General features: G+C 52.2%; 3 protein-coding genes across 7 annotated transcripts; 2 read left to right on the forward strand and 1 right to left on the reverse strand.

Annotated features, from left to right (window-relative positions):
• Nucleotides 1-96: 96 nt before the first annotated feature.
• Nucleotides 97-11,747, reverse strand: PPT1 (palmitoyl-protein thioesterase 1). 4 transcript variants are annotated; one of them, XM_027706069.1, is made up of 11 exons: nt 11,585-11,747; nt 10,223-10,315; nt 5,568-5,657; nt 4,300-4,409; nt 3,375-3,502; nt 3,000-3,070; nt 2,137-2,239; nt 1,966-2,056; nt 1,394-1,492; nt 1,133-1,204; nt 97-799 (listed from the first exon to the last, which is right to left on the reverse strand). In XM_027706069.1, the coding sequence occupies exons 1-11, from the start codon at nt 11,592-11,594 to the stop codon at nt 677-679; spliced, it is 990 nt and encodes a 329-aa protein (XP_027561870.1). In that variant the 5' UTR covers nt 11,595-11,747; the 3' UTR covers nt 97-676. The 4 variants fall into 4 exon arrangements, with proteins under 4 accessions (XP_027561870.1, XP_027561872.1, XP_027561873.1 ...); XM_027706071.1 differs by lacking the exon at nt 10,223-10,315 and having other exon boundaries at nt 11,585-11,745; XM_027706072.1 differs by lacking the exons at nt 10,223-10,315; nt 11,585-11,747 and adding an exon at nt 7,885-7,992.
• Nucleotides 7,527-10,221, forward strand: RPL11 (ribosomal protein L11). The gene is made up of 6 exons (XM_027706074.1): nt 7,527-7,630; nt 7,907-8,057; nt 8,434-8,540; nt 8,919-9,050; nt 9,415-9,525; nt 10,146-10,221. Exons 1-6 carry the CDS (start codon nt 7,625-7,627, stop codon nt 10,173-10,175), a joined length of 537 nt encoding a protein of 178 aa, XP_027561875.1. The 5' UTR covers nt 7,527-7,624; the 3' UTR covers nt 10,176-10,221.
• Nucleotides 11,748-11,905: 158 nt separating the features above from the next.
• On the forward strand, nt 11,906-25,948 carry ELOA (elongin A). Of its 2 annotated transcripts, none has more exons than XM_027706010.1 (11): nt 11,906-12,017; nt 16,893-16,949; nt 17,568-17,686; nt 18,497-19,706; nt 20,778-20,892; nt 21,245-21,400; nt 21,769-21,866; nt 22,107-22,287; nt 22,753-22,864; nt 23,135-23,286; nt 23,831-25,948. In XM_027706010.1, the coding sequence occupies exons 1-11, from the start codon at nt 11,946-11,948 to the stop codon at nt 23,890-23,892; spliced, it is 2,334 nt and encodes a 777-aa protein (XP_027561811.1). In that variant the 5' UTR covers nt 11,906-11,945; the 3' UTR covers nt 23,893-25,948. The 2 variants fall into 2 exon arrangements, with proteins under 2 accessions (XP_027561811.1, XP_027561812.1); XM_027706011.1 differs by having other exon boundaries at nt 21,248-21,400.
• Nucleotides 25,949-26,228: the final 280 nt, after the last annotated feature.

The following is a 26,228-nucleotide window of genomic DNA, read 5'->3' on the forward strand; positions in this document are numbered from 1 at the left end:
TTGCTTTCCTCAATTCCTCTGAATAGTTTTCCACTGGGAAGCACAGACCTTCCTCAACTCCCCTTGAAACAGTCTCAGTAGTTGTCAAATCTCACCTTTTTTAGTTGGTTAGATGTAAAGTTCTTTATTGATTTCAGTTGTACAAAAGTGCATAAAACAAGCCATTAGTTGAAAACTGTTTAAGATGTTAATACCTGCTGAATTCCAAACCCTCCTTTTTCCCCAGAAACGCCTAAATTTGGCCCTTTTCCCCATCCTGAAGGACAGGCTGTAATATAATTCCCCTGCATACAGCCATGTAAGTCTTGCTGATCCCTGCACTAGTGATTTGGGTTAATACTGCCATTGTGTCCTGCGAGGAACAGGTGATGGAGAACAAACCTCTGGCACAGCTGATCCTTCTGCATCACCCAGGGACCAGACTGACCACAGCTCTGAGAGCTGAAGCAGATTTGCCAGGCCCTGTGCAGGATGGAGTGTGTCAGACTCAGTGCAAGGCTCAGCCCACCCACGTGGGACTGGAATTACACCAGGAATTCCACTGCTGTGGAAGTGCTGAGCTAAACCCCCTCTTCTTCCCCTTCCCCACATCCCTGCAGGCTTGGACACACAAAGTGCTGTTGCACAGTAGCATTAACTACAGCAGTAAACCCTTCCCAGTGCTCTCACAGGAGCTTCACTGGAGGAAGGGGAGGATAGTGGTGTCAAACCACTCTTCTGAGAAGTGCAGGTGATCCCCTTTCACCCCCAGGAACACCAGCTTCCCTGCCTTGTCCATCTCCTGCAGCCCCAGGCGATCCTGTGGAGAGAAGTACAAGGTTCCACCTCTGCTCTTCAAACCTTCTCCTCAGGGAGGGGAACAAGGAATTTTGTGTGAATCTTACAGGAGCAGAGTTCATTAAACACACACTGAAGGGGATCCCGAGCCAGGCATGAACCACCAGTGGGACTCCCACTGCCAGAACTGGCTGGAGAGAAACACCTTCCCAAACAAACAGCTACTGGCAAGGGGAGGCAATGCCCCAGGAATGGCAGAGATGGTGAGAAGAGCAGAGCTGTGGGGTTTAGAGCTCCTGAAGGCCCCAGGGACACTAAAGAGTGGAAAGAGCAGAAGACCCCCCCCAGCACGTACCTCCTTGTACAGCGAGGTCTCCTGCAGCGGGACGGTCTCCTTGGCTTGGCCACTTCTGTAAAACCCAAACCACTGCAGGATAAAAACAAGGGAACAGCTGCTGAAGGGCTCCCAGGAGCCAAGCAGGCCTTCAGCAGCTTCTGCTGGAGACTGTCTGGTGTCAGGCCTGTGTTTGTGCCCAGCCTGCTCCTCAGCAACCTCCAGACAAAACAGAAGCCCCAAAACACCACCCAGAAGCAGCTCCTGCCCTGCCTTCCTCACCTCAGAGATTGGAGGGTCCACCATGGTATCGTTGAGGAATTTCACCATCACAAACTTTTTCAGAGCCATCAGGTTCTTCTTGTAGGTCTCGTTGATGCCCTGCATGGAAGCAACAGAACAGATCCAAGCCACTGGAAAGCCCAGAGACAGGTCAGGGAAACTGCTCCAACCTGCTCTTCAGCTGCACAGGGAGCCCTGGACTCCACCAGCCTCGAGGGTGGGAATGTGCCACGTGTCAACAATCCCATGACATTTGGGTTCATCTCCAGGCTGTAGGGAGGGGATGGGCCTTTCCTGCCTTCCCAGGAGAGGGAGAGGCTTCACCCACTTGAAGGTGGTCTGAGCATGTGGCATGTCCACACCAACCACTCCAAAGGAGCTCAGTGACACAGGAGCTGCTCTGCCACAGACCAATCTCACTCATCAATCTACCAGCAAAAATACTTTGGGATTCAGGGCAAAAAGTGCTTCCCTTGGGACTCCAGCAAAGCTGCTGCCAAGGAAAACCAACATAAATGAAGTCACTGCTAAAGCTTTTGCTCTCCTGGTCACATCCTCCTCCTCCTCCTTACCCTCTCCTGGTTGATATCAGCCAAAAAGATGCTGTTTTTCCTGTAGTCCTCCTCCTTCAGTGGGTCGTGCCAATACTCTGCTTGTACCAAGCTGGAGAGGAGAGAAACCAAGGATCAGACTGGAAACCCAGAGCTGCTCCCGTGGCTCTGGCTGCTGATGGATGTACTCACTGCTCCTGAACAGCTTTTGTGTAGGCTCCCAGATCCAGGGTCTTCCGGATCCAGTCACAGACGTGGGAGCTCTCCCCAGGACAGCGTGGAAAGCCATACACGCCTGGGGGATGGAGAGGTATGACAGCTCAGGGAGCCAAAATTAAATCCCTTAATCCTTTCTGGGGGGTAAAGAACCACCTCTTACAGAGCAGGAGCCAGGAATTATCCAGGGAATCAGGCAGCCTTTAATCCTGCAATCCCATTAGGCAGCCGTCCTGCCCCAGGAACTGTGGCAAAGATAATGGATGGGGAGTGCTGAACACTGTCCAGCTCACCTGGGGTGTTCCCAGGATTGCTCCCTACAAGTCTCCCCACTACACTACAAAAAGAACCACTCAAGCCATGGAACTTCTCAGGGGAGAGTACTTGAAACTCATTTCCAGCCACTCTTAACTGTACACCTCTTAAATTCCATTTCATACCTCCCTCTCCTTGCGGCTTTGGCCTTCCAGATGCTGATTGTAAAATACCCAGGTGGTTTAGTTGCACAAAGGCTTTGATCTGTAGAAATTTCTCCCGAAATAACTAATCCCTAGTGTGCCCCAAGGCATGTAAGAAATCTACTCAGACAATGAGTCATCTACTTACAAAGGTCCCTTTTCACTGCTAGTTAAGCAAGTCCAGAAGATAATGCAGTTGGCTAAGGGTAATAACTGGGCCAAAGCAGATCACCAGATCCAAGAGCAAAGGGATAGTTTAATTCATAAAGAAAAGGATCAGAGTTGAGGGAAAGGCCAAAAAAAATCCCATTCCTCTTGCCAACAGGAGCCCCCCACCCCTTCAGGGTGAGCAGGAGGTGTGACAGCTGGAGAGGACACTACCTTGGTGCTGTCCCCCGACGGAGATCAAGTTGAGCATGGGAGGAGAAGGGCACCTCTGGGCCACGGCCCTCCTGTGGGGGAGGATGAAGAGCTGAGCTCGGCGTGCCCAGGCCATGAGACCTGGCTCACATGCACAGCTCACATGCCAAGGCCACAGGTGCTGGTTCTGTGTGGGCTTGGGCACTTGTGTAACGTTTGCAGGGAGAATTTTAACCCTTCCTGGGAGAGAAGGGCCACAGGCAAACACGCTCTGAGCGCTCCTGCCTCTGTGAAGGAGTTTGGCAGTTTTTATCTGCTTAGTATTTCTAAAGGGTTTTAAATCAGAGCCTGAACCCCAACAGAAATCACTAGAGATGGAGCAGGATGTGAACTCACAGGAATTGGCCTCCCTGGGAGAAGCCCATGGCGTTGTAGCCTCCCTTCAGGTGAGGGTCCGCGGCGAGTTGGCTGCAAACCTCCCTCACCTGATCGTTCACGTTCATGAAGAAGCTGTTCTCCATGTCCTGAGGGATTAGCCAGGTTAAAACATATCATTTGTACACCTTTACAATGCCTGGTGTTATTTGAAACTCTGCAAGCAGATCACTAACAGTTCTGGTTTTGAAAAGAGGACCTGAGCTTTCACAGTGAGGGAAGTGAAACCCCAGTTTTGAGACTTCACCACATCTTTGTTCCCTCCTCTGGCAAAGCTGCCTCATGTGGGACAGTGACATTTCCCCAAACTTCTTCACAATTTGAGTCCCTTCAAATGTTATATATATATAAAAATAAAATTAGATTTATAGGTATATAAAACTAAATCAAACTTCACCCATCTCCTCCAGAACCCAGAAAACTACATACATTGTACATTATCCTGAGAAATTATTCAAAGTAATTCCATAGGGCTACATAAAACTGTCAAAACCCACAAAGGTGCAGAAGTCTAATTTATTACACTGAAGTGAATAAACAGCTGTAAATCGAGAGGGGTGGCCAGGGATAAAGCTCTGCTTTAGCACAGCATCTATCACATGTATTACCTGGAGTGGTTAGGGTGTGCTAATCAGTGGATTTGCATATTAATCCAATTTAGATTAGGGATTTGGTTTTCCCCAGTTCTTTTCTGCAGGTATTAGCTGGACTTTATTGGACTTTATTAACGTGTCAAAGCTGTTTACTTCACTGAGAAGAAAACAATTAGCAGGGAAAGCACAACACGAATCGTTGTGGAATCCTGTTAATACCAGAGACTGCAGCAACTTCAGACCCACCCACTGGCCACCCCTGCTCACAGAAACCCCAGTGACACCCCAGTTACCTGTATCAGGTTGCTTCCAATCTTGAGAGACAGAACGTAAATCCCCGGTATTTTTTTCTCCACCATCTTTTGAACGTAGCCCATGCTCATCGGGTTGCAGCAGCTGTCTCCTGGGAGAGGAAACACCGGGAGGCACCGTCACGCCACGGCCCGGGGCCCTGACCTCCACAAACACACCGCGAGCCCGCGCTGCGATGGGGCCGGGAGCTGCCAGCCACTCGCGGGGCCGGCGGAGGAGGGTCAGCACCTCCCGGCCCCCGCGGGCACCGGCGGAGGGGGACAGCGGAGAGGGGCCGGCGAGCGCCCCTTGGGCCTGCTCCGCTCCCAGCCTCCCCCGCCGCCCCGCGGAGGGTCCCGGCTCACCCATGCCGTGCCAGATGACCAGGGGCACGGCGGCGGCCGCGGGTTCCAGGCACAACCCGAGCAGCAGCACCGGCACCACCACCCTGAGCGCCGCCATCTTGACCGACCACATGATTCGCTCCCGGCGCAGGGGGCGTGGCCTCCTAGGGTGGGACCAATCAGGGGCGGGACCAGCGCTGGGGGCGTGGCCTACCCGCAGGGGCGTGGCGGGAGGGGGGGGGAAACTCCCACCCTTGTCGCAGGTTCGAGTCCCAGTGTTGCTCCATCCCCCCGAAATCCCAAATCCTGCCACAGCACGTGGCTGCGTCTCCTCCCTCGTCCCGGGACACGGAGCTGGGAGATCCACGACCCCGCTGGTCCTCTCTCTGGGCTGGGGAGACACCTCTCCCCCTGCGTGAGCTACCCCTGGGGGACAGGGTGGGGCAGGGAAGGAGCCTCCCAGGGCAGTGGGTACCCACAGGGGACAGACCCCACTGTCCTGCCAGGCTGTTGTGGTCGAGGGTTATAAACCAGAGGTGTAAGGCCATCCTGGGGAGGTTTGAGGCTGCTGTAGATCCCCGTGCTCACGAAGTGTCCATGCCAGCAGTGCAGCCTGCTCCGCTCTCACCGTGCCGGGAGAAAATGCCAGTGGTCACTGCCTGGCTGCTCCCATGTTCGTGTACATTTTTGGTTTGCTTCCCAACAGGGCTGGATATTATCCTGACAGGATGCAGTGCCACGAGGACAACACGCAGGCAGGGGATGGGGGGGAGGCAGAGCAGGATGAAGCCCCTCCTGTAGTGAGGGAAAGGACTGGAAGCACCCACTCCTCTCCCTCCCTGTGACAGTCTCCTCTCTGCCCCACTCAGGAAACCTTTGCTTTCTGTCCCCAGATATGCAGGGTTCCTGCTGGTTATCACAAATACCTTTGGCATAGTCGCAGGAATTATTGCTCCCACTGCAGTTGGACTTTTCGTCAGCCAGGTAATTTGGGGCCACAAACCGACAGCACATCCCTGGAAAAAAAAACAACACCACAAATCTGCTCTCAGCAATGGATTTCTCTCTTTGCACTGAACCAAAAATTACACCAAGCCAACCCACTCTCCCAAAGAGCACACGGGATGTAGCACCCAGCAAAACAGAGCTCAGCACTATTTTGGGGACACAGGGATGACTCAGAAAGCAGGAAGAGCTCCGCATGGGACCCATCTGGGTGTACTTGGAGATGAGGAGAGGGTCGAGGGAGTGGAGTGAGGGGGAAGCTCTGTGCCAGGCAGGAAAGCTTCCTGAATTCAGCACAACATGTAATGTTTCCAAAAAGGCCAAGGCAGGAAATGCTTCTGCAACAAGAGGGGTCTGGCAATTCCTCCCTGTGAGGGTGGTGGGTGCTGACACAGGTTGGACTGTGGCTGGAAGTGTCCAAGGCCAGGTTGGACGGGGCTTGGAGCAGCCTGGGCTCGTGGAAGGTGTCCCTGCCTGTGGGAGGGAGTGGAACAAGAAGAGCTTTATGGTCCCTTCCAACCCAAACCATTCCATGATTCCCTGATTCCACATTTCTGGAGTTGAGCAAAGCTCTTCTGCTGTTGGCAAAGGATGGAGATGAGTCAATGCCTTCACTAGTGGGTGGCAGCAGTTGGGTGGTCACTGCAAGGAGACAAAGGGAAGGCTGACACCATCGTGCTCTGTTTTTGCCCCCCAGGATTTCCACAGTGGCTGGAGAAATTCCTCCTTCCTCCTTGCAGCCCTCAACCTCTTTGGCCTGATCTTCTACACCCCTTTGGCAGTGGGACCATCCAGGACTGGGCCAGGCAGGACAATGCTGTGGGATAAGAGCCACGAGCTTGGGAATGGGGCCCAGGGGAGCAGAAGCAGCACTTCCACCCACCTCTGTCCACCTCCTGACCCCAATCTGCTCCCCCCGGGAGGCACCAGCCCTTCACCCTGAGCACTGCAGCACGGACAGATCCCAAACAGGATCCATGGATTGCTGGGAAGCTGGATGCCAGCCAAGCCTGCAGCTATTTCCAGCAAAGCTGTTCTGAGATGAAGTAAATTGATAATGAAGCACTAACGTTAATTTTTAACCAGAGGCTTTTCACACCCTCTGCCCACACTTTTTTTTCTCTCCTTAATGAGACAAGCTGATTATTCATTTATCCTTCATCCTCTCTTAGAAGCAACTGGGGCAAAAAATAATTGATGGCATTGCAAAGCCCAGACTGCAGCAGGGAGTGGGCTGTGATCCTCCCTTGCTCCAGAATGAGCCAAAATGGTGCAAAAAGAGGATCCAGATCCCAGGCAGAGCCCTGAAACCCACCAACACTTCACTGAAAGAGTGAAGTGAAACTGAACTGTGTTCCCAAATCTGGTTCAAGGAATTTGAGGCTGTGAGGGTGTGAGAAGCTCTGATAAGTTACACTTGCTGCTGCTTGAGAGTGGAGAAGCTCCAGCATTGAGTCCGACTCCTGGCCCTGCACAGGACACCCCAAGAATTGTGCATCAATTTGTTTTGGTTTTTGTTTTTTTTTCTTTCTTTCCCTTGTATTATTATTATTGCTGTTGTTGTTGTCAGGATCAAGTCCAATACCTGGCCCTGCACAGGACACCCCAGGAATTGTGTTCCCTTTCCTTTCGTTGTTGTTGTTGTTATTATTATTATTATTATTATTATCACTACTATTATCATTATTATAATAATTATTATAATAATTGTTATTGTCATATAATAATAATTATTATTGTCATATAAAAATAATAATTATTATTATTGTTATTGTTGTTATCATCATCCATTATTATTGTACTTTAACTCGTTCCAATCATTAGCAATAATCAATATTGGGGGCGGAGCCACGGCAGTCCCGCGGTTGCCACGGCAACCGCCCGCGCCGCCCTCCGTCCGCCAGGGGGCGCCGCCGCGGCCGCGCCCTCCCATAACCCCCCGCGGCGGAAGCGGGCCCGCCTTTTCCCCGCCTCCATCATGGCGGTGAGTGGCGGCGCCGCGGGCCCGGCCCGGCTCCATCCGCCGCCATCCGCCCGCGCCGGGGCTCGCCCGGCCACGGCAGGAGCGCGGCGGGCCGGCGGGACAACTACGGGGGCGGGATGGGCGGGCAGCGCTCGGTGCGGCGCCCGGGGGGAGCGGCTGCGGTGACAGGCCGCGGCCCGCCCGCTGCTGGGGAAGGGGCGGCGGGGGCGCGGTGTTGGCCTGCGGGAGCCCTTCCCCCGGGCACCCCCGGTTACCGCCGGTGTGGTTTCTCCGCAGCAAGACCAGGGTGAGAAGGAGAACCCCATGCGGGAGCTGCGGATCCGCAAACTCTGCCTCAACATCTGCGTCGGGGAGAGCGGGGACCGGCTGACCCGCGCCGCCAAAGTGCTGGAGCAGCTCACGGGCCAGACCCCCGTGTTCTCCAAAGGTGAGGGGCAACAACAGTTTGTTCCTGGTGGTTTTCCTGGCTCTTCCTGGTTGTTTCTCTTGGTTTCCTCCCTCTCCTGGGCGTGCGGAGGGTGCAGGGGCAGCGCGGCTCCCAGGAAGGGGCTCCGGTGTGGGACGGGCCGCTCTGATGTGGGTCCTGCTGGAGAACTGAGGGCTTCAAATAATCAGGGGCTGGCGGGTGGTTGTGTCAGGTCAGTTCTGCCTCCAGGCTCTGCTGCTGCTCTGCCAACATCCCCAAAGAGAGGCCGCCTTGGCTCTTTTTAATTCCCTTTAATTTTTTTGGTGGTACGGAGCTCTGAATCCCCCGGGTGGGAATTCTCTGGCTGTTCCCTGAGTGCGGTTGTCGCTGCCCACAGCCCGGTACACGGTGAGGTCCTTTGGGATCAGGAGGAACGAGAAGATCGCTGTTCACTGCACGGTGCGCGGGGCCAAGGCAGAGGAGATCCTGGAGAAGGGGTTGAAGGTGAGAATTTGGGCTGGATCTTTGGTTTGTGGAAGAACAAAACCTCCCCATTCCTAGTGAAGAGATGTGTGTTCCAAAATGCTGCACCTGATCTGGATGCAAGTCAGTCATGGATACAGTGTGATACAGGGACTGGAATGTTCACAGTTTCTTTGGGTGCTGTTTCATCCTAATTTATGAGCTCATTTTAGGGGGAAGTTGTCTTTGCTGCTGGGATTTATGAGCACCCTGGGAGAGGAAAATCTCAGGGATGAAGATTTAGTAGCATGTGAGCGGGTTGGGGGGCTGGTAGCAGCTGGTAGAACATGTTACTTGTTACTCCCAGGACTTGTTACTCCCAGTTAGTAACAAAATAGTGACCAACAACCAACGTTTCAGGTGCGAGAATACGAGTTGAGGAAAAACAACTTCTCAGACACCGGGAACTTTGGCTTTGGAATCCAGGAACACATCGATCTGGGCATTAAATACGATCCCAGTATCGGTATCTACGGCCTGGACTTCTACGTGGTGAGTATTCCCTGCTTCCCTGCAGCTGCTAGGTTTGTGGGAAAGCTCTGGAAGGATAACTGTCTCCCATGAGACTTGCTGCCAAGTGCTGGAAGGTAACCTTGGTTCTAATCTGAGATTCCCAGGGCTGCCATAAAATCCCTGATTTATGGAAAGTCTCACAAAAGCCATTTCAGAAGCAAATACTGTGGGTTTGGGATAACACTGAGACAGCTGGGCTGGGTTTGGGGAGGGGAAGAGCAGCAGCGCAACGAGGCACCACTGATGTGGAAATTCCAGGCTCCCCTCCTAGTAGAGAAAGGTTTAATTTAAGAAAATCAATAAATACAGAGGGTGAAGCAGTGCTGTTGGCCTCCTCCTGCAGGTGCTGGGCAGGCCAGGCTTCAGCATTGCTGACAAGAAACGCAGGACTGGCAACATCGGGGCCAAGCACAGAATTGGGAAGGAGGAAGCCATGCGCTGGTTTCAGCAAAAGGTAAAGGCCCTCTTTATTTTTCTATCCCATGGATTTCCAAGCAAGAATCAGCAAAATGCTTTGTGGAAGGGCTGCAGCAAGTTGCTGGGCAGGGGAAGATCTTGATCAGTGCTTAAATCAGAGATTTTTACTGCCCCAGAGCAGTAGAAGCTGCAGCACAAGGTGCTGTTCGTGCTTTTTTATTTGTGTGTGTGGTGAACTGAAAGAGCAGCTCTTGCAGGAGAGCTGGAAGGAGTGGAAAAGGTTTTGGGAGGTGTTACATGTACGTGGATCACGAGTGATGGGGCAGGGTTAGGATTTGTTGCTCTGACCCTGCTCCCAGGTCAGCTGCCAGGCTTGGAGGATGGAGCAATCCAAATAAATCCTTGGGGCCATATAATGATCATGAAGGGAAGCTGCTGAAACCTGGGTTGGAAGTCTCAGAGGTGGAGGCTGCTGATAGTTTTTCAGAGGTGGAAAGGATGGATGGTCTGTCTGGAGGCTTTTTACTCTGCCTGGACCTACACGGGTCGTACCCTGCACAGGGAGGGCACCAGCCTGCTCCTGCTGAATCCCTTTTCCCTCCTCCTGCCTGCTTCCTGTGATTTCTCACTTGGTTCTTTCTTTTTCTTTCCTCACAGTATGATGGCATCATCCTTCCTGGTAAATAAGCAGTTCCTGTTACCAAAAAAATAAATAAAATTTTGTAACCCCTTACCTGTGTTGTGAATTTTGTGAGGGGGGCTCTTCCAGACCTGGGAAGCTGCTGGGAGCAAGGGACACCTGCACTCAAAAGAGGGGAGCTTTTCAGCTGGATTTGGAAGTGTAAACACGGGTTAAATATTGAAATTTCACAGGAAGTAAAAAATATTTTTTCCAGTTTTTCTCTCCAGATCCCTCAGACCTGCATCTCCCTGAGATACAGCAATGCAAGAGCATCCTTACTGCCACCAATCCCAAGGAGAAGCAGGACCTACACTGGGTGACACTTCGTCTTCAGAAAGTTATGTCAGGATTATTTTCTTAATATCTAACCAGACAGAGTCCTTCTCCTTCACCTGCTGGTGCCTCCAGCCCTGGGTTCAATCAGGGCGTGAGTCACAGCAAACTCCAAGCCAACCTGCAGAACTACTTGGACACTGCAGCTCTAGACACTACTTTGCTGCAGCCCCATTTTAGAAAGCACCAAACTCTTTCCCCATGATGTTATTTCCATTATTCAGCAGTTCCTGTGCCCCACACAAATCTCTGCAGATCCTGCCAGGTGAGCCCTGGCTCCCCGTGACTCACCAAAGGCTGGGGCTGCTCTTTCCTGGCTCTCAGACTGGTTAGTCCAGGGTGGAAGCACCGGGATTTGCAGGTTGAGGCACAGAGACCCTCAATTTTTCCCTTGCAACATTCTCCTCACCCCCGCCTGCCCCCAGGCACCTGACTGCTCATATCACTTCCACATTTACAGCAGGCTTTTGGGGTGGTGTGAGCTCAGTGGGCAACATGGAAAGGGCTGGACTCGGGTCCAGACTCAGGGCCAGAGTCAGACCTGAGATACAGCACTGCAAGAATATCCTCACTGCCAACAATCCCAGAGGGAAGCAGGAGTTATCCTGGATGTCCCCAGCCAAGGGCATTGCCACAGCAACAGGGGAAGGCAGTGAACCACATGAAAAGCAGTTGAGGGCACTCAGGAAAGACAAGGAGCTGCTGGAGAGGGTCCAGTGGAGGCCACAAAGATGATTAAAGGACTGGAGCATCTGTGTGATGAGAGAGTGGGAGCTGGGCCTGGTCAGTCTGGAGAAGAGAAGGCTGAGAGGATCCATCCATTTGTATGGATCCATCAATCCATACAAATACCCATCAACCCCTACAAATATCTCATCAATCCATACAAGTATCTCCAAGGAGTGTCAGAGGATGGTGCCAGATTCTTTTCAAGTGACAGGACACGGAGCAATGGACACAAAGTAAAACAGAAGTTCCACCTCAACATGAGGCAGAACTTTCTGCGGAGGGTGGCAGAGCCCTGGAACAGCTGCCCAGGGAGAGCGCGGAATCTCCCTCTCTGGAGACATTCCAAACCCACCTGGACGCATTCCTGTGTCACTGGATGATCTCCAGGGGTGCCTTCCAACCCCAGTCACTCTGTAATTCCGTGGAAGCCCGTCCCGATCCCGGCAGCGCCCCCTCACCTCCCTCAGGGGCGGCCATGGCGGCCGCGCCCCCCTCAGCTCCGCCCTGCCCTCACTCAAGATGGCGCCGCCCGGCGCCGCCGCCAGGCCCCAACATGGCGGCGCCGAACTCTGCCCTCACCCTGCATGGCCGAGGCCGCGCTGCGCCGCTTCCGCTTCCTGCCCGCAGCCAAGATGGCGGCGGCGGCGGAGCCGCGCCGTGTGCCCGGCGGGCGCTGAAGCCGCTTCCGCCGCCCGGCCCGGCCAGCACTAAACATGGCGGAGTCGGTGCTGGAAGTCGTGGGCCGGCTGCAGGCGCGGCTGGCGGGCAGCGCCGAGCCCAAGAAGGTGACGGCGGTTCCTCCGGCTCGCCGAGGGGGGGCCCGGCGGCGGGGACGGGGCACGGGAGGGCGCGGGGAGCAGCGCGGGGCCTGCCCACCGCCACGGGTCCCCCTCCGCGGAGTGCCGTGCCCGGCTGCGGTCCGTGGGGCGAGGCGGGCGGGCGGTCCGGGGGCTGTCCGCGATGGGATCCCCTGCTCTGTCACCAGCCCGGGCCGGAGTCGTTGCATCGAGCTGCGGTCCCTTTCGGGGCGCCCCCGTGGCAGCGGCGGGCAGGGGTCCCGTGTGGGGTCCCCCCGTGGCACGGGTGGGGTGCGGGCAGGGGTCCCTTTTTGGGGTCCCCCTGTGGCACAGGCGGGGTGCGGCTGGGCAGGGATCCGTTTTGGGGTCCCCCTGTAGCAGTGGCGGGCAAGGGTCCCTCGTGGAGCCCCCCCGCCACAGTATCGGGCTGGGGTCCCTTTTGGGGACCCCCCGTGGCAGTGACAGGCGGGCGTCCCTTTCGGGGTCCCCGCCGGCAGGGCTGGGGCGCGGTTGGGCATCGGGAGAACTCGCCGGAAGAGTCTTTCCCTGGTGACGTGTTCCCCGTGGAGGAGCCGCGGTGCCCGAGCGGGGGCAGGAGGGGACCGGGCGGGGGGAGCACAACCGCGGGGCTGGAGGGGGGACACGGACGGGACCCCCTGGCACCGCCGCGGGGGTGGGTCGGGGCGAGGGGCTGGCTCCGTCTGGGGGAGTTTCTTGGCTCTTCTTTGCCCCTTCTCCGCTCGGGGAACGTGCCCGCTGCCAAAATGTGCTGCCGTGGGGCGGCCGCTGTGCTCGCACTGCCCCGACCTGCCCCGGCGTGTTCGGTGACATTCGGCTGCCGACAGCGACCCCCCTGCTGGGACAAACCGGCCTCCCGAGCTGCTTTTTCAAGGGAAATTTTGGAGTTACGGTTGATCCCGGGCATGCTGTGATCCCGTTCTGCGAGATGTCCTGTTTTAAAGGGGGAACATCTGTTGTGGCTGCTCACAGGTGTTTGGTTCGTGTTTTGTGTAGTTCGGGTGAAAGAGGAGGCAGGGAGGGCTGTGCAGGTGCTCTGTGCTTGGCTGGCTTTGTTTAACCGAGGCAAACACCTGCAGAACTCTCTTTCTAAGATCTCCCTCTGCCCAGGAAGAAGAGTGGATGATCAAGTGCTGACCCTTTGAAATGGGAGCCCCTGCACCAGCTCCAGCCTCGCTGGGGGTGATGTGATAGGATCTGGTTACTCTCCTCATCCTGTCAGCCAGGGCCAGGGCAGGGTTTAACTGGTGGAGCCCCAAGTGGAGCTGAGGGACTACCAGGGAGCCAATTCCAGGGGGTGTGGGCTCCGTGGTGCCGAGAACATGGGCGAGACTTCAAATATTGCACAGAGAATTAGCGCTCCTGTTCCCTGACCCTTGTGTCAGCTTGGGGCAAGAAGTGCTCGTGTGTGTTTCTGGGGTGCTGCAGGACTTGGGGCAGTGTTTGCACAGCCTGACTCTTTCTCCAGTGACCTCGTGGAGTAAAGTGGTTTCTTGCTCCGTTGATCCTGTGCAGTCTTGCGAGGGCGGGCAGAGGAGGTGAAGCAGGGTGGTGACACCAAAACCTTTTCCTTTCCCCAGCAGAAAGGTCCTTTCATCTGTACTCTTGATTTCTGGTACCTTTCCAACTATATCCTTGAAAGCATTAGTGTTTTAAAGCTTGAATTTAGTGGCCATTGCATTTTTTGATGGATTTTCTGCGGATCTTTGTATACCATAAAACTTTACCCTGTCAGCAGGACAAATCCACGGCATCCCTGGGTGCTGCCCACACCTTACACCATTTCCAGTCTTCACTTTTCTTGCCTTGTCCTTTGAAAATGTCATATCAGGAATGTGAAAGAACAATATTTGCCCAGTAAAGTGTTCAGCTCGTTGCCTTGCTGAAAGGTGTTAAGTATTATTATTGGTTTTAGGTGAAAATTGGCACAGAACAGCGTGAGGGAAATCTTGGACAGTGCTGTAATGGTTTGGAAGGAGTCTTTTTTTTCCCAGCAGAGAAGGTACAAACTCTGCTGCAGGACTGAGGGAAGAAATAGGAGAAGGAAAACATGAATAAGAGCATCTTCACAGAGAGGAAGCAGCCAGGCTGTGCTGGAGTAATTTGATATTAATCTGTGTTTTTAGTGTCGTAACGGTCTGGATGAGTTTTAGAATAAGAAAACAATCCACCCATGTTCAACAAAACCTGATTGGAGCTGGAACCAAGGGAAGTTTTCATGGGTTGTGTCTTGTGGCTGATTGACTGGAACTCTGCTCTGCACTGGGGTGTTTTGGAAGAGCTCTGTCGTGTGTGTTTGATCTGGTGCCTCCCAAGATATGGGCCTGGTGTTCTCTGTCTTCTGCCTGGTTGCCTTTTCCTCACAGGACTCGTAGGATCTTGGTTGTTTCTGAGATGAGCTGCCAGGTTTAGAATCACAGAATCATTAGGGTTGGAAGAGACCTCCAGGATCATCGAGCCCAACCTTTGACCCAGCCCTTCCATATCAACTCAGTGCCACGTCCAGTCATTCCTTGAACACCTCCAGGGACGGTAACTCCACCACCTCCCTGGGCAGCCCCTTCCAATGCCTGACCACCCTTTCCAGGAAGAAATTCTTCCTGATGTCCAGAATTCTTCCTGTTGTCCCTTGGAGCGGGTTTGGCTGATTTCAGTGGGATGCACTCCATCAGCTCATTTTCATGGGAAATACAGATTAGTACAAGTTTTTAGGCCTCACTGCTTTGGATTTATCTCACTTTGTGCATTTCATGCATGAGGACTTGTGCTCCACAGAGGTTGCAGGCGTTGACTGAAGTGGGCGTGGAATAACCCAGCTCCCTGGGAGACGTGTTCTGGATCAAATGTGTGGGTCCCCTGGTCTCAAACCACATTGAGAACAGCATTCCCATTGAGAACAGCGCTTTTCTTCCTGGAATTCAGCCCTGAAGGCAACAAATAACTATGGGAAATGCTGCAGTGGGGTGTAGCTAGAAAATAATTGAGAGGCTTTATGGATACCAGAACAAGTCCTCCCCGGGCTCTTATTCTCATGGTGGGATTTTGTAAGCTCTGAAACAACCTCTCTAGGAAGTTAATCAGCTTAAAGGGATGCTGTTGTCTTAATAGTGTCCTGTTTGACTTTTTCCAGCTCGTACAAAATCCACTCTTCTTCCCCTTCCAGAGGACCTTTGTGCACACTACTCAAACTCCTTTACTGTCGTTGCCAGAGGGATCTTGGCCTTCCTAGAGGGATCCTGACTCAGGAACTGTGGCAGGCCTTGCCTGTCTGGGGGAAGGCAGCAAAGCTGGGCTGTGTCTCTGCTGTCTCTGGTTTGATGGCTTCAGTTGCCAGTGCACTTGTTGAGCAGCTGCGCTGGCAAGGCAACAGAGCAGTTACTCTTGGTATCACTGTTTCAGTCTTCTAAAAAACAAGAAAACCGAAACCTTGTGTCACGGTTATTAAGTCCTAAATATAAAGGAGTTGGTTTCTAGTGAACAGGAAGTGTCCTGGTTTTGCTTAAGCCGGGTGAACCCTTCCCTTGGTGTCGAGGAGGGTTTTCTCTCTCTCGAGGTTAAAAGAACTCATTTCCGTCAAAAGGGAGACTTGCAAAGCTCTCTGACCCTTGCATGGTGGACGTGGGGGTGACTGGAATAGCTGAGGCTGACAGTGCTGATTTGAGCACGAGCACAGTGTTTTAAAGAGAAGATCTGGATCAGGGGCAGCCCTTTGTATGGCATATAACATAGGAGTGCTGAGCAAAGCCTGGGCTGTATAGGGGCTATAATAATGGGAATGCTGATGAGGCTGGACTGTGGCTATAGCTGAGCTGTGGGAAATAATGTGAGGGGCAACAGTGCTGTCAGATGTGTTCTACCATGTGCTGTAGCTACAGAGCCAATAGACGTGGGTGAGGTGATGTCCCAAACCACCTGGGTGGCAGAGGTACAAGTACATCCCATTCACCCTGAATCCCACAATCATTAGGGTTGGAAAAGACCTTCAAGACCATCGAGTCCAACCTGTGACCAGTCCCCACCTTGCCAACCAGACCAGAGCACTGAGTGCCGAGTCCAGTTGTTCATTCAACACTTCCAGCCCATTCCAATGTCTGGCAACCCTTCCAGTGAAGAAATTCTTCCTCATGTCCCACCTTAACCTCCCGTGGTGCAGCTTGAGGCCGTTGCCCCTTGTCAAGCTCCTGCAGCTCATTGCTGGGCTGACATTGGAGTCCCTGTCCCATGGAGTGGCTGTAGGTGCTGACAGGGCCTCGCTTGGGGTGTGTGGAGGAAACACTTCCCTGGTGTTTGGTGAAGGGAAGAGAAATGAGTGGGATGAGGCAGAGGCTGTGGAAGGGCTCAGGTGCCTTTTTAGCACCTGAGAGCAGAGAGACTGTCAGCAGCACTGGCCCAGGGGATGGTCAGCAGAGGAGACACAGATTCCCCTTTTAGGTCTTTAAGAGCATCCAGAAATCTTCCTTCCCCTTTTTTTTTTGTGTTTGTTCCCACCCCTCTTGCCAAGGGATTCGATTCCAGCACCGCTTTCCGAGTCCTTTCTTCCTCTTGCTGTCTGTCTGTTCCCGGTGCTTTAAGCCAGATTTAAGTTGCAGGCCCGTGTGAGGAAAACATTAATATTTGATTGCATTATAAGACTCAGATGTGCTCTCTTAGGCAAAGAGATGATAATTTCTTTACAGTTTGCCCTTGTGTTCAGCTTCTCAGGAGCTCTTTTGGAGCGAGACAGCAGCTGGCAGCCACTTGGATCTTCCTAACAGGCTCTCAGGCAGCGCAGAATTTTCCTCCTCCCTAATCCCGGTCTGTGGTTCCGTGTGACAGCTCTGAACGCTCTTCCTCTTGTCTCCACAGCTGCTGAAAAGTCTGAAGAGGCTCTCAGAGTTGCCCATCACAGTTGACATTCTCGTGGTAAGAGCTGTGAAATCTCTCACTCTTTCATCGCGTCTGTCGAGTCACGGGATAAGTGTTTTCCACGGAAATGCTGCTTTCCCTGGAAGGGGGTGTGTTTCCTTGGCCACCTGCTCCAGTCTGGTGTCACGGGCTTGACTGTGATAAGGTTCTGGAAGTGCCAGGCACGGGCAAGGAGCATGTCAGAGCAGGTGGGAGGCCATGGAGGGCAGTCTGTCATCCTCAGTTCTTCCAAAAGCTTAGCACTTGACTGGGATATGAGAGTCGGAGCGGATCCCAGTGATAAATCAGCATGAAATTAGGAAGAGAGCTAATCCTTAAAATTATTGATGGCTTCTGTCTTCAAATTTATCAGCTGCCACAGCAAATACTAACTTGGTTTATTAATACACATAATTAGACTCAGGTAGGATTAAGTCTCTGATTTACACGTAGTAAATGACAATGTCAGCAGGAAACGTGGTGAATGTGGTATCTTTGCTGTTAGATCAGGGAACTTTATCCCTACCTCACAGCAGTAGGTGGTGTGTTGACTTCATTGACTCCTTAGGAAGCTTAGCAGGGGGGAGAATGCCTGTTTTGCTAAGATGGATTCATGTTCTTGGCTCTCCCATGCAGGAAACGGGTGTTGGGAAGACTGTGAACAGCCTTCGGAAGCACGAGCTCGTGGGAGACTTTGCCAAGGACCTCGTGGCCAGGTGGAAGAAGCTGGTGCCCGTGGCCCAAGAGGCAGAGCGGTGAGTGAACCTCATGGATGAGCTTTGGGATGTCTTTGCAGGGGACATCATAAACCTCTCTGGCCAAGGAAGCCAAGTGAAGGCTCTGGAAAAGCTCATAACACAAATGTCTAACTCTGCCTGGGGGTTTTTGCCTGGTTTTGGCACAAACTTCCTGCCTTTGCTGGCTGTGGAGCATTGGGTGCTGATGGCTGCAGTTTTGTGTGGAAGTAGGGGGCCAATTTTCAAGAATTTGCTGAAGAGATTAACAGGAGATGCCAGAAGAGTGCCTTAAATAAAGCAAGAGCTGCAATCTGCTTGCTTCCCATTTTATGGTGCCAAAGACAGGAAGTTCTAGGCCCAAGGAAAGGAAGTGGCCTGCTTTGAAAGAAGGCTTTTATGAACCAAAACCCTGTGGAAACTGGGAGTTACTGACAGCAGGCATGTTGCAGTAACAAAGCTGTGTTGAACCCAGCAATGAGATCAAATAGATTTGAGTGATAAAGACCCAGTTATTCATTCCTGTGTGCTTCACTGGGAACTGGGTGACATTCCCCATAGGCACCACACAGCCAGGGAGAAGGTTCTGTACACATCTGTCTCTAGTTCTAATAAAAGTGCTTAATCAATTCTTGCACTAGAAATGCAGTTTTTAAATCCCTGAACGTTGCCGTACCTGAGAAAATCAGTGGCATTCTTATGACAAAACTACCAAATACAGCCTTAGTCTTCTGTAAGAGATGTTCCAGTCCACATGGTCCATAGGGATTGGCTCTTTTCAGTCACAGTGGGAAGTTTTAATCCAACTGTTTTGGTTTTTTCTCCCTTCAGAAATAACCTGGACTCCGAAGACCGCGAGTACGAGAGGAGCAGCTCGAGCAAAAGACATCAGGAGTCCTCCCTCAGAGAGGATGAGGAGCCTGACCAGGATTATTCAGAACCCTTCCAACCATCTTGCAGCCAATCCTACAGCCCAGATCATAGGGAAAAGAAGTCCAAAAGGTATCCCAGGCCTGAGAGAGCCCATGAGACTCACGGCTATAGCAGCCACCAGGGGAAGGGTTGGGGCAGATCTTCCCCGGTGCTCTCTTCAGATCAGGAGTACTCGGACTGTGGACAAGCTGTGTCACCTGAGCCCAGTGAGAGCCCTCAGGATATGGACACAGACCCTTATGCCTCTGAGGAGCAGGAAGAACCCACAGTATTCCACCGGAAAGCCAGCAAAGGCCACAGCTTTCAGGAGAAGCTCGTGGGAGGCCGGAACTCCGGTGACTTCTGTGACAAAGGGAACACGAGTCGAAGCAAAGAGCACAAATCTCACAAGAAGCAGCGACTTGATGGCAGAGGGGACGAGAGGACCTCTGCCTTCAGCCCAGAAAGATTGCACAAGACCTCTTTTAAGGAGCAGCTCCGAGAATCCCCCGTGGCAGCGGCCGGCAAGGAGAAGCAGAGGACGTCAGATGGCACCAAGAAGGAGAAGAACCGAGAAAGCAGCACCTCCAAAAAGGAGAAGCTGCACACGCTGCCGCCCTTGGAAGAGTCTTTGGACAACCACGTTAAGAAGCAAAAGCATCGGGACTCTGAAAAGAGCAAATTGGAGAAGTCCAAGCCGAGCCTGGAGAGCTCCAACACGGAGCGGGAGAAGAGGAAAGCTGAGGCTGACTCTTCAAACAGGGTCAAGGAAAAGGGGGTTTCTGGGAGCTTAAAATCCTCGGAGGGGAAGCGCAAAATCTCCGACGTGGACAAAAAATCGGTGGGTTTTTCCTCAAATTCTGGGGAGGGGGAAGCGGAGGATGAGTTTGAACAGCCTACGATGTCCTTTGAGTCGTATCTCAGCTACGACCAGCCCCAGAAAAAGAAAAAGAAAGTGGTCAAACCCTCGGCTGGGTCAGCTGGGGAGAAGGACCGAGGGCACAGCAAACAGAACGGATCCAAAGCCAGCACCAACAGCTCGAGCTCGAGTCAGAAAAGTCCAAGCCACAAGAAAACAAGTGAGAAAAAGGCAGAGAAGAAACCTCCAGAGCCTCCTAAACCAAAGAGGGTAAGGTTTGGAGGGATGTGACAGTGAGCAAAGAAGGTGGGATCAGCTGCTCTCGGTCCTCTGCTGCCTGGGGCTTGTTAGTTTTCCCCTTGGAAAAGTGGGTGAAGAGGGAGGGGAAGAAAGAAATGCAGTGGGTGGTTTTTATGCTTATTATTTTATGTTTGGTCAAAAAAATGGGGAGAGTAAAAGAGAAAACCTTCAGCTAAATACTCATATGGAAGAGTACTGGACAATGATGCACTTGTTGAACAGGCAGAGTATCTGTAGAGGTGAGTCAGCTCAGAATCCAGCCCAGTGTTTAGTGCATCTCCTGCTAACAAGGTTCCCATGTCTCCCCTCTCAAGTATTTACACTCTAAAATGAGTCTTTTTTTATCTGTATTGGTACTACAGTTTTGTTAATTAAATCTGTTGGTGTCCAGAAATGGGAGAACTGGTGTTACAGTGCAGCTTATTCCAGAAGACAAACCTTCTTTTGTGAAAGCCTGGAAAATGAGCACTATTTCTGTTCATATTCATTGTCACATGGGTGCCAGGGCTTGGTGTATAAATAGGGACTAACGTGTAAAACCTTTACTGTTTCATCCTTTTACTGAACTTTGAAGCACTAGGCTCTTCAAAAAGTATTTTTTATAATGTTAACAGCATTTAAAATTCTGCTTTGCCATTCATTCTAAGAAGTGCCTCGTATCAAAGTTTTAAGTTTCCCTCAGTTTGTGACATTCCCGTCTCTACCACTGCAGAGTTTTTTTGCAGCAGGAGGAGAAGAGGCAGAACAGGTAAATGACTGTTTGAGATCAAGGATATGTTTCTGCTTGTCCTGAGTAGGTTAAAGATGTGGATGGCTCTTACTGGAGGAAGCTGAGTGATTCAGATCCCAGATTTTAGCTTCTTCATATTGACAGCCTGGTCAGAGCCACCCCTGAGGCTGTTTCCCAGTGGGAAGTGATCAGCATTGAGTGGTTTATTCAAAATATGCAGAAGAATGCAGTTCAGTGCTGTTTGTACACTGGTGGGATGTCACATTCTCCTGTACTCCTGTCTCACTTGCATGTCCATCCTCTCTTTCCAGATAATCTTAGACGTGGTACCAACGTTACCAGACATCCCACTGCCCCCGATCCAGGCCAACTATCGTCCTCTTCCCTCCCTCGAGTCCATCACCTGCTCCCAGACAAAAAGGAAAGGTATGTTGGGCAGGAAAACAGGTTTGGAACGAGCCAGTTTGTGGGAGAGAGCAGGAGTGGATGCTGGCTGGGTCCAAGTCTTTCTGTTGGGCTCTGCCCAGAGTCCAGGTTTCAGAGAAAAGCAGCTGCTTTCCCACGTGCTCCGGCAGAAACGAGGAAAATCCTTTGCTGACCCTTCTTTGGGGTTTGGGCTTTGGGCTTTCCCTTCCTGAGCGAGGTTGCAGGTCTCCTGGAGAAGGCTTTGCCCGTGGGGTTGCTTCTGGATTAATCCAATTTGTGTCTCTGTGGTGTTCATCGGGGTGGGCTCTTTATTTCTCTGCTCCCTTCTCACTCCAAGACCTTCCCCTCACAGCAGTGTCCTCGCCGGTCGAAGAGAGCGAAGCAGGTTTCACAGGCCGACGGTTAAACTCCAAAATGCAGGTGTACTCGGGCTCCAAAACTGCCTACCTCCCAAAGATGATGTCCTTGTACCAGCAGTGCATCAGGGTCCTCAGCAACAACATCGACTGTAAGTACCTTGCCTCAGTTACACCGAAATTTTGGCAGCTTGTTTGTATAAATCCCGGCAGCTCCTGGCCTGGAGCGTGGGAACACCTGCCCCTTGTCACAAATATGGGACAGATCTCCCTGAAAGCTCATGTGCTGCAGGGATCAGCACCCAGAATGCTTTCAGGCAGTGCTAAAGCACTGGAAATTGTGGCAAACAGAGCCTGCACGGGCACTTCTTAACCTGGAGGTACCGGTGCCTCAGGTTCCTTTCCCCTTCCCCTCGTACAGTCCTGCAGTTTTTCCCACTGCATCTGAAGGTGTCAAACCCTTTCCTTGGCAAGGAAGGAGCAGGATAAATAATACTCTGTGCATCTTGCTTCTCTCTAGCAATCTATGAAGTGGGTGGTGTCCCTTTCTCCGTGCTGGAGCCGGTGTTGGAGAGATGCACCCCGGAGCAGCTGTATCGCATCGAGGAATGTAATCATGTGAGTGCCTCAGCTGGGAAGGGATGTGACGTGGAACAGTCATGTTCTGTCCTCATCTGCAGTAGCAGAATAGCAGAGAACAAAGCTTTTTTTATGCCAAGAGTTGGCTTTTGATAGTCCTGAGTTCCTGGTTTTCCCATCTTGCCCCTCTGCGGAATTCCAGCGACACCGGTGCCGGGGGGGGAGAGGGGAGTGGAGGTGTGCCCGGAGGGATGCCAGCCACGTGTGGGTTTGTTTCAGGTGCTCATTGAGGACACGGATCAGCTGTGGCACAATCACTGCCTCAGAGATTTCAAGAACGAGAAGCCAGAGGAGTTCGAGTCGTGGCGGGAGATGTACCTGCGGCTGCACGACGCGCGCGAGCAGCGGCTGCTCATGCTGGCACGGAACATCGGCTCGGCCCACGCCAACAAACCCAAAGGTGGGGCTGAGGGAGGGTGTTTTGGGGTGACTGGCTTAAAACCAGTCCAGTTTAGGTGGTGCATAGCTCTGTGTTCTTTATGTGATGGCCTTTGCTTCTGGGTTTGGCAGCCTCTCGCTCTCGTCCGTAGCGATCTTTTGATATTTTACAGCAGGAATGTTTAGGGCTGAATAAGCATCTCCTGTTCCAGAGTGGCTTCTCCGTGCTGGGATTGAAGAAAAGTAGAGTGGGGAGAATCATTCCTGCTCTTTTGGTGAACGTAATGAGAACTCCTGAGCTGATCAGTCTGATTTCTCACAGCCCATGCTGTGACTGCAAGAGGTTCAGACCTTGGGGAGGAGACTTGTTACCAGAGCTTGGGGGTGGATGGACTGGGGAGAGGTGGATGAACTTGAAGACAAGCATTGAGGAGCCTCCTTTATAGTAAGCTGTATCTAAGTGTTGTTTCCTTCTGGCCTCTTGCAGGGAGAGTGGCCAAAATGGCATTTGTGAACTCTGCAGCGAAGCCCCCTCGGGATGTACGAAGGAGACAAGAGAAGTTTGGAACTGGAGGGCCTCTTCTGCCAGAGAAGACCAAGTGAGTGTTTCTCAGTAGCTCTTTCTGCTCAGGGCCTCCTGCCAGCTTCCCCCTGAAGCTCTGCATCCCAACAGGAAAGGATACTGAGTGTCTGGGAGCTCCTTTTGCAGTGAAACTTGTAACTCTGCTGGGCTGTTTCTTGCTGGGAAGTACAGAGGTGGTTCCACGTGGTATCAGCCGTGGTGCTGTTGGCAAACATGGCTCCTGTCTGTAGAACTGCATCAAACTGTGGTGAATCTTTACTGAAATGCCTGTCCCTGTGTGTTTCAGAATCAAACCTGTCCTGTACACATCCAGCAAAAGCCACGCTCGAGCCAGTGACGAGCAGTCCTACGATGGGCCCAGCACCAGCAGTGCCCACTCTGTCCCATCTTCAGGTAGCACCTTCTCCTCCTTCGACCCCAGGAAACCCCCAGTGAAGAGTAAGTACAACCTGCAGAACATCCCTGTGGCCTCTTTTTGCTCCTCCTTCACCAACAGCTGCTTGTGCTGCAGGAGAATTCCAGGCTATGCAGGAGGGTTTGATGTTGGCATCTCCTCTTCCTGAGGAGAGCCTGTTCAAACTTCTTTCACAAGGGAAAGCACAGGGAAACATCCAATTCGCTTTTTCTGCTCAGAGTTGACTGTATCAACCTGTCCTAATGGCACCAGTGCCCTCCTGCTGTCCTGTGTCTGTCCAGTTGTTGGGAACTATGAAAATGTGGTGGAGTTCTCTTGGGAGGGAAGCAGGGAGGGTTTAACCAGAGGTCTGTGTTCTTGCAGTTCAGAAAGCAGTGGGTTCTCCTCAGTCTGTGACCTGATAAATAGGATGGGCCACGATCAGAGAGCACACACTTGCCAGGGCTGCAGCTTTGAACTGCTCTCTGCTCTTACTCTGCCACTGCTCCTTTCATGTGTGGGAGTTTGTTGTTTGATTTGTTTGATTTGTCTTTTTCTTTTTTTCTTCCCCTTCTTTCTCCGTTGCAGAAATTGCACCAATGATGGCAAAGACTATCAAAGCTTTCAAAAACAGGTTCTCTCGGAGATAAGTTTGCAGTGCTGACCTGGGACTTTCTCTCACGGGGAGGAGTGGCACTGGAGGGGGGAGAAGGTTCCCAAACAGCCCTTACCCTTGGACTCTTTGGAGGCTGCAGCTGCTGGGAGAAGCTTCAATCTGCACAAGATGACGGCACAGTATTTTATCTTTTATTCTGGTCCCTTTCTCAGTGTCAAGCCCCCCCTCTTTCCCCCCTGCCCTCAACATCCTGTTTCTGGCTTTGGCATCCGTCGAAAGAAGGGTGTACAGAATCTCCTGACACAGGAAAATGTGAAGTCTTGGCACCTGCTGAGAGTGGAAGATCCAGAGACTTATTTACTATTTAACCTCTTAATAAATTATGAAATGGTTTTAATTAATATTTTGCCCCTCTACCCTGCTATGTTATTTATGTTGCTCCCAGTAGTCTCCCCCTCCCAGTCCAGTCCAAGGGGTGTCAGCCTCTGTGACTTGAGCTGGAATCCATCTGTCTGAGTGGAAACTGGGTGTCACGGGAGCCTTTCCTTGTGATCTGGTACCTGCTGGGCCCAAAGTCTCACCTGGAGACTCTGGGACAGGTAGGACTGGTGGCCCATCCACTTGTCACTCCTTTAGCAAGTGCATCAAGTCCCGAGGCTTCGCTCCCTGCTCGTGTGTGTTAATAAAACCTGAGCTCTTGACCTTCCCCCCTGCTGTTGCTGTAGATCCTGTACAGATGCTTTTGTGGCCGTGCAGGGATGCCAAGAGCCTTTGGGGACGTTTCCTCTGCTGCTGTTGTTGTCTTCTGCTGGCTACTGGGAATAAAACTGCAAGGGATTGGGGAGGAATTTTACTGTGCACCAAGTGGGATTTTAACTTTTTATTGGGAGAGGAATAGGGGACTTTGCAATTGAAAGGAGTTTTTAAATATCAATGAAGGCATCGTCTGCCTCTTTTAGTGGAAAGAAGGAATACTTTTATCTTGTTTTCTGTGTGGAATTGGAAAGGATTTATTTCCAGTTTGGAAGCTGGTGCCTAAATCCTGTCTTTTCCTCTGTATGTTTTGCTCTGCCCCCTCTTTGGAAGAGTCCAAGGATTGTGGTCTCTGAGCCTGGAACCACTTGAATGAGGTTGGAGGGAAGTGAGTGAGGGAACGTGGTTGTTCTAACGTGTGTCCTTCGCAGCAGGAGTTCAAAAGGCTCCGTTGTACTTGGTGTCTGAGGAGCTGGAGCTCGGGAAGGAAAAGGTGTGTGAGGTGACACAGTGGAGCCAGTGGCTGGTGGGAGTGTGAGGAAGTGCCCTGGGGCTCCTGGGAGAGCCCAGGTGCTGCTGAGGGGTGTGGTGGCAGCTGGGCTCGCTGGGCACACCCAGGACGTGGCACGTGGAGCCTCGTGGGGAAGGTTTCTGCTCGTGGGTTGTGTCTGTCCCCAGGTGAATTCCCCAGGGCTGGTGCAAGCAGAGGATGGGGCTGGTGAGACCCAGGTCTCGTGGTGGCCTCTGTGAGGGCTCAGAGGCCCGACTGGATCGGAGAGGGGAGGGATTCTCCTGTTCCAAGCCATATTTGCTGCCCTAGGACTTCACTGTCTGGGTGGAAAAGATGCTGGTAGTGGATGCTGTTGTTGTTGGCAGCTCCTGAGAAGCTCTGCTGCTGGCTTTCCGTGGCTGCCAAATCCCAAACCGGTGGAGTTGTCTGTGTGCACTGACCGGGGGAAACCTCGCTGTGAAGGGTCCTCCCTGGAGGGCTCTGGAAAAATCCCTGTTTGCTTCTGCTTTCTCTTGGGTTGTCTGTTTCTTTCCCTTTTTTTTTTTTCTTCTTTTTCTCCCTCCCTTTTAAAAGATTTCTTGCTTTAAAACCATTCTGTCTCCTGTTTATTTGGTCTGTTCTTTTCTTAGTTTGAAGTTCTTGGAAAAATGTTCTCAGACTCTCATGTGCTGTAAGTTTGTTACAGTCCCAGATGCTTAAATGTTACCGTGCAGCATCTTCAGTGTGTGTTGTGCTGTAAAATAATGGCTCCTTACTCCTGCGTTTTTGCTGTATTTAATTTTGCTGTATTTTTAATTAGATAACAATATATTCTCTTTCTGCTGACCGTTGTGCTACCGTTTATTTCTCCTCTGTACTTGGGGCAGGGACAGAGGGGAGGGAAGCAGAGCTTGGCATCGTGTTCAGACACGATGGAGCTTTGAACAAAGGAGCTGGGTGATGCCCAAGAACAATTTTGGGCTCTGCTAAAACTGCCAGTTAATTAATAGCCCAGCTCAGTATTTGGATGGGGGTGTTGCCCACTCGTTGCTGTTTTGGGGTGATGCTCCTTCCCTCTCAGAGCAGCCCCTTTGCTCCAGGCTTTGCCAGCCGTGTCCTTGTTTTAG

Source organism: Neopelma chrysocephalum, unplaced genomic scaffold (assembly GCF_003984885.1).
Source record: "Neopelma chrysocephalum unplaced genomic scaffold, ASM398488v2 Primary Assembly neopelma1_361, whole genome shotgun sequence".
Classification (NCBI taxonomy): Eukaryota; Metazoa; Chordata; class Aves; order Passeriformes; family Pipridae; genus Neopelma; species Neopelma chrysocephalum.

Excerpts from the sequence above, each read along its gene's own strand:
- PPT1 (XM_027706069.1), bottom strand. Across the intron at positions 2,240-2,999 it reads CGTCGGGGGACAGCACCAAG|GCGTGTATGGCTTTCCACGC; the intron begins GTAGTGTCCTCT and ends TCCATCCCCCAG. Across the intron at positions 800-1,132 it reads AGACCTCGCTGTACAAGGAG|GATCGCCTGGGGCTGCAGGA; the intron begins GTACGTGCTGGG and ends TTCTCTCCACAG.
- ELOA (XM_027706010.1), top strand. The coding sequence starts at position 11,946 with ATGGCGGAGTCGGTGCTGGAAGTCGTGGGCCGGCTGCAGGCGCGGCTG. Across the intron at positions 19,707-20,777 it reads AGCCTCCTAAACCAAAGAGG|ATAATCTTAGACGTGGTACC; the intron begins GTAAGGTTTGGA and ends CTCTCTTTCCAG. Across the intron at positions 22,288-22,752 it reads CCACGCCAACAAACCCAAAG|GGAGAGTGGCCAAAATGGCA; the intron begins GTGGGGCTGAGG and ends GGCCTCTTGCAG.
- RPL11 (XM_027706074.1), top strand. Across the intron at positions 8,058-8,433 it reads GACCCCCGTGTTCTCCAAAG|CCCGGTACACGGTGAGGTCC; the intron begins GTGAGGGGCAAC and ends CGCTGCCCACAG. Across the intron at positions 9,526-10,145 it reads TGCGCTGGTTTCAGCAAAAG|TATGATGGCATCATCCTTCC; the intron begins GTAAAGGCCCTC and ends CTTTCCTCACAG.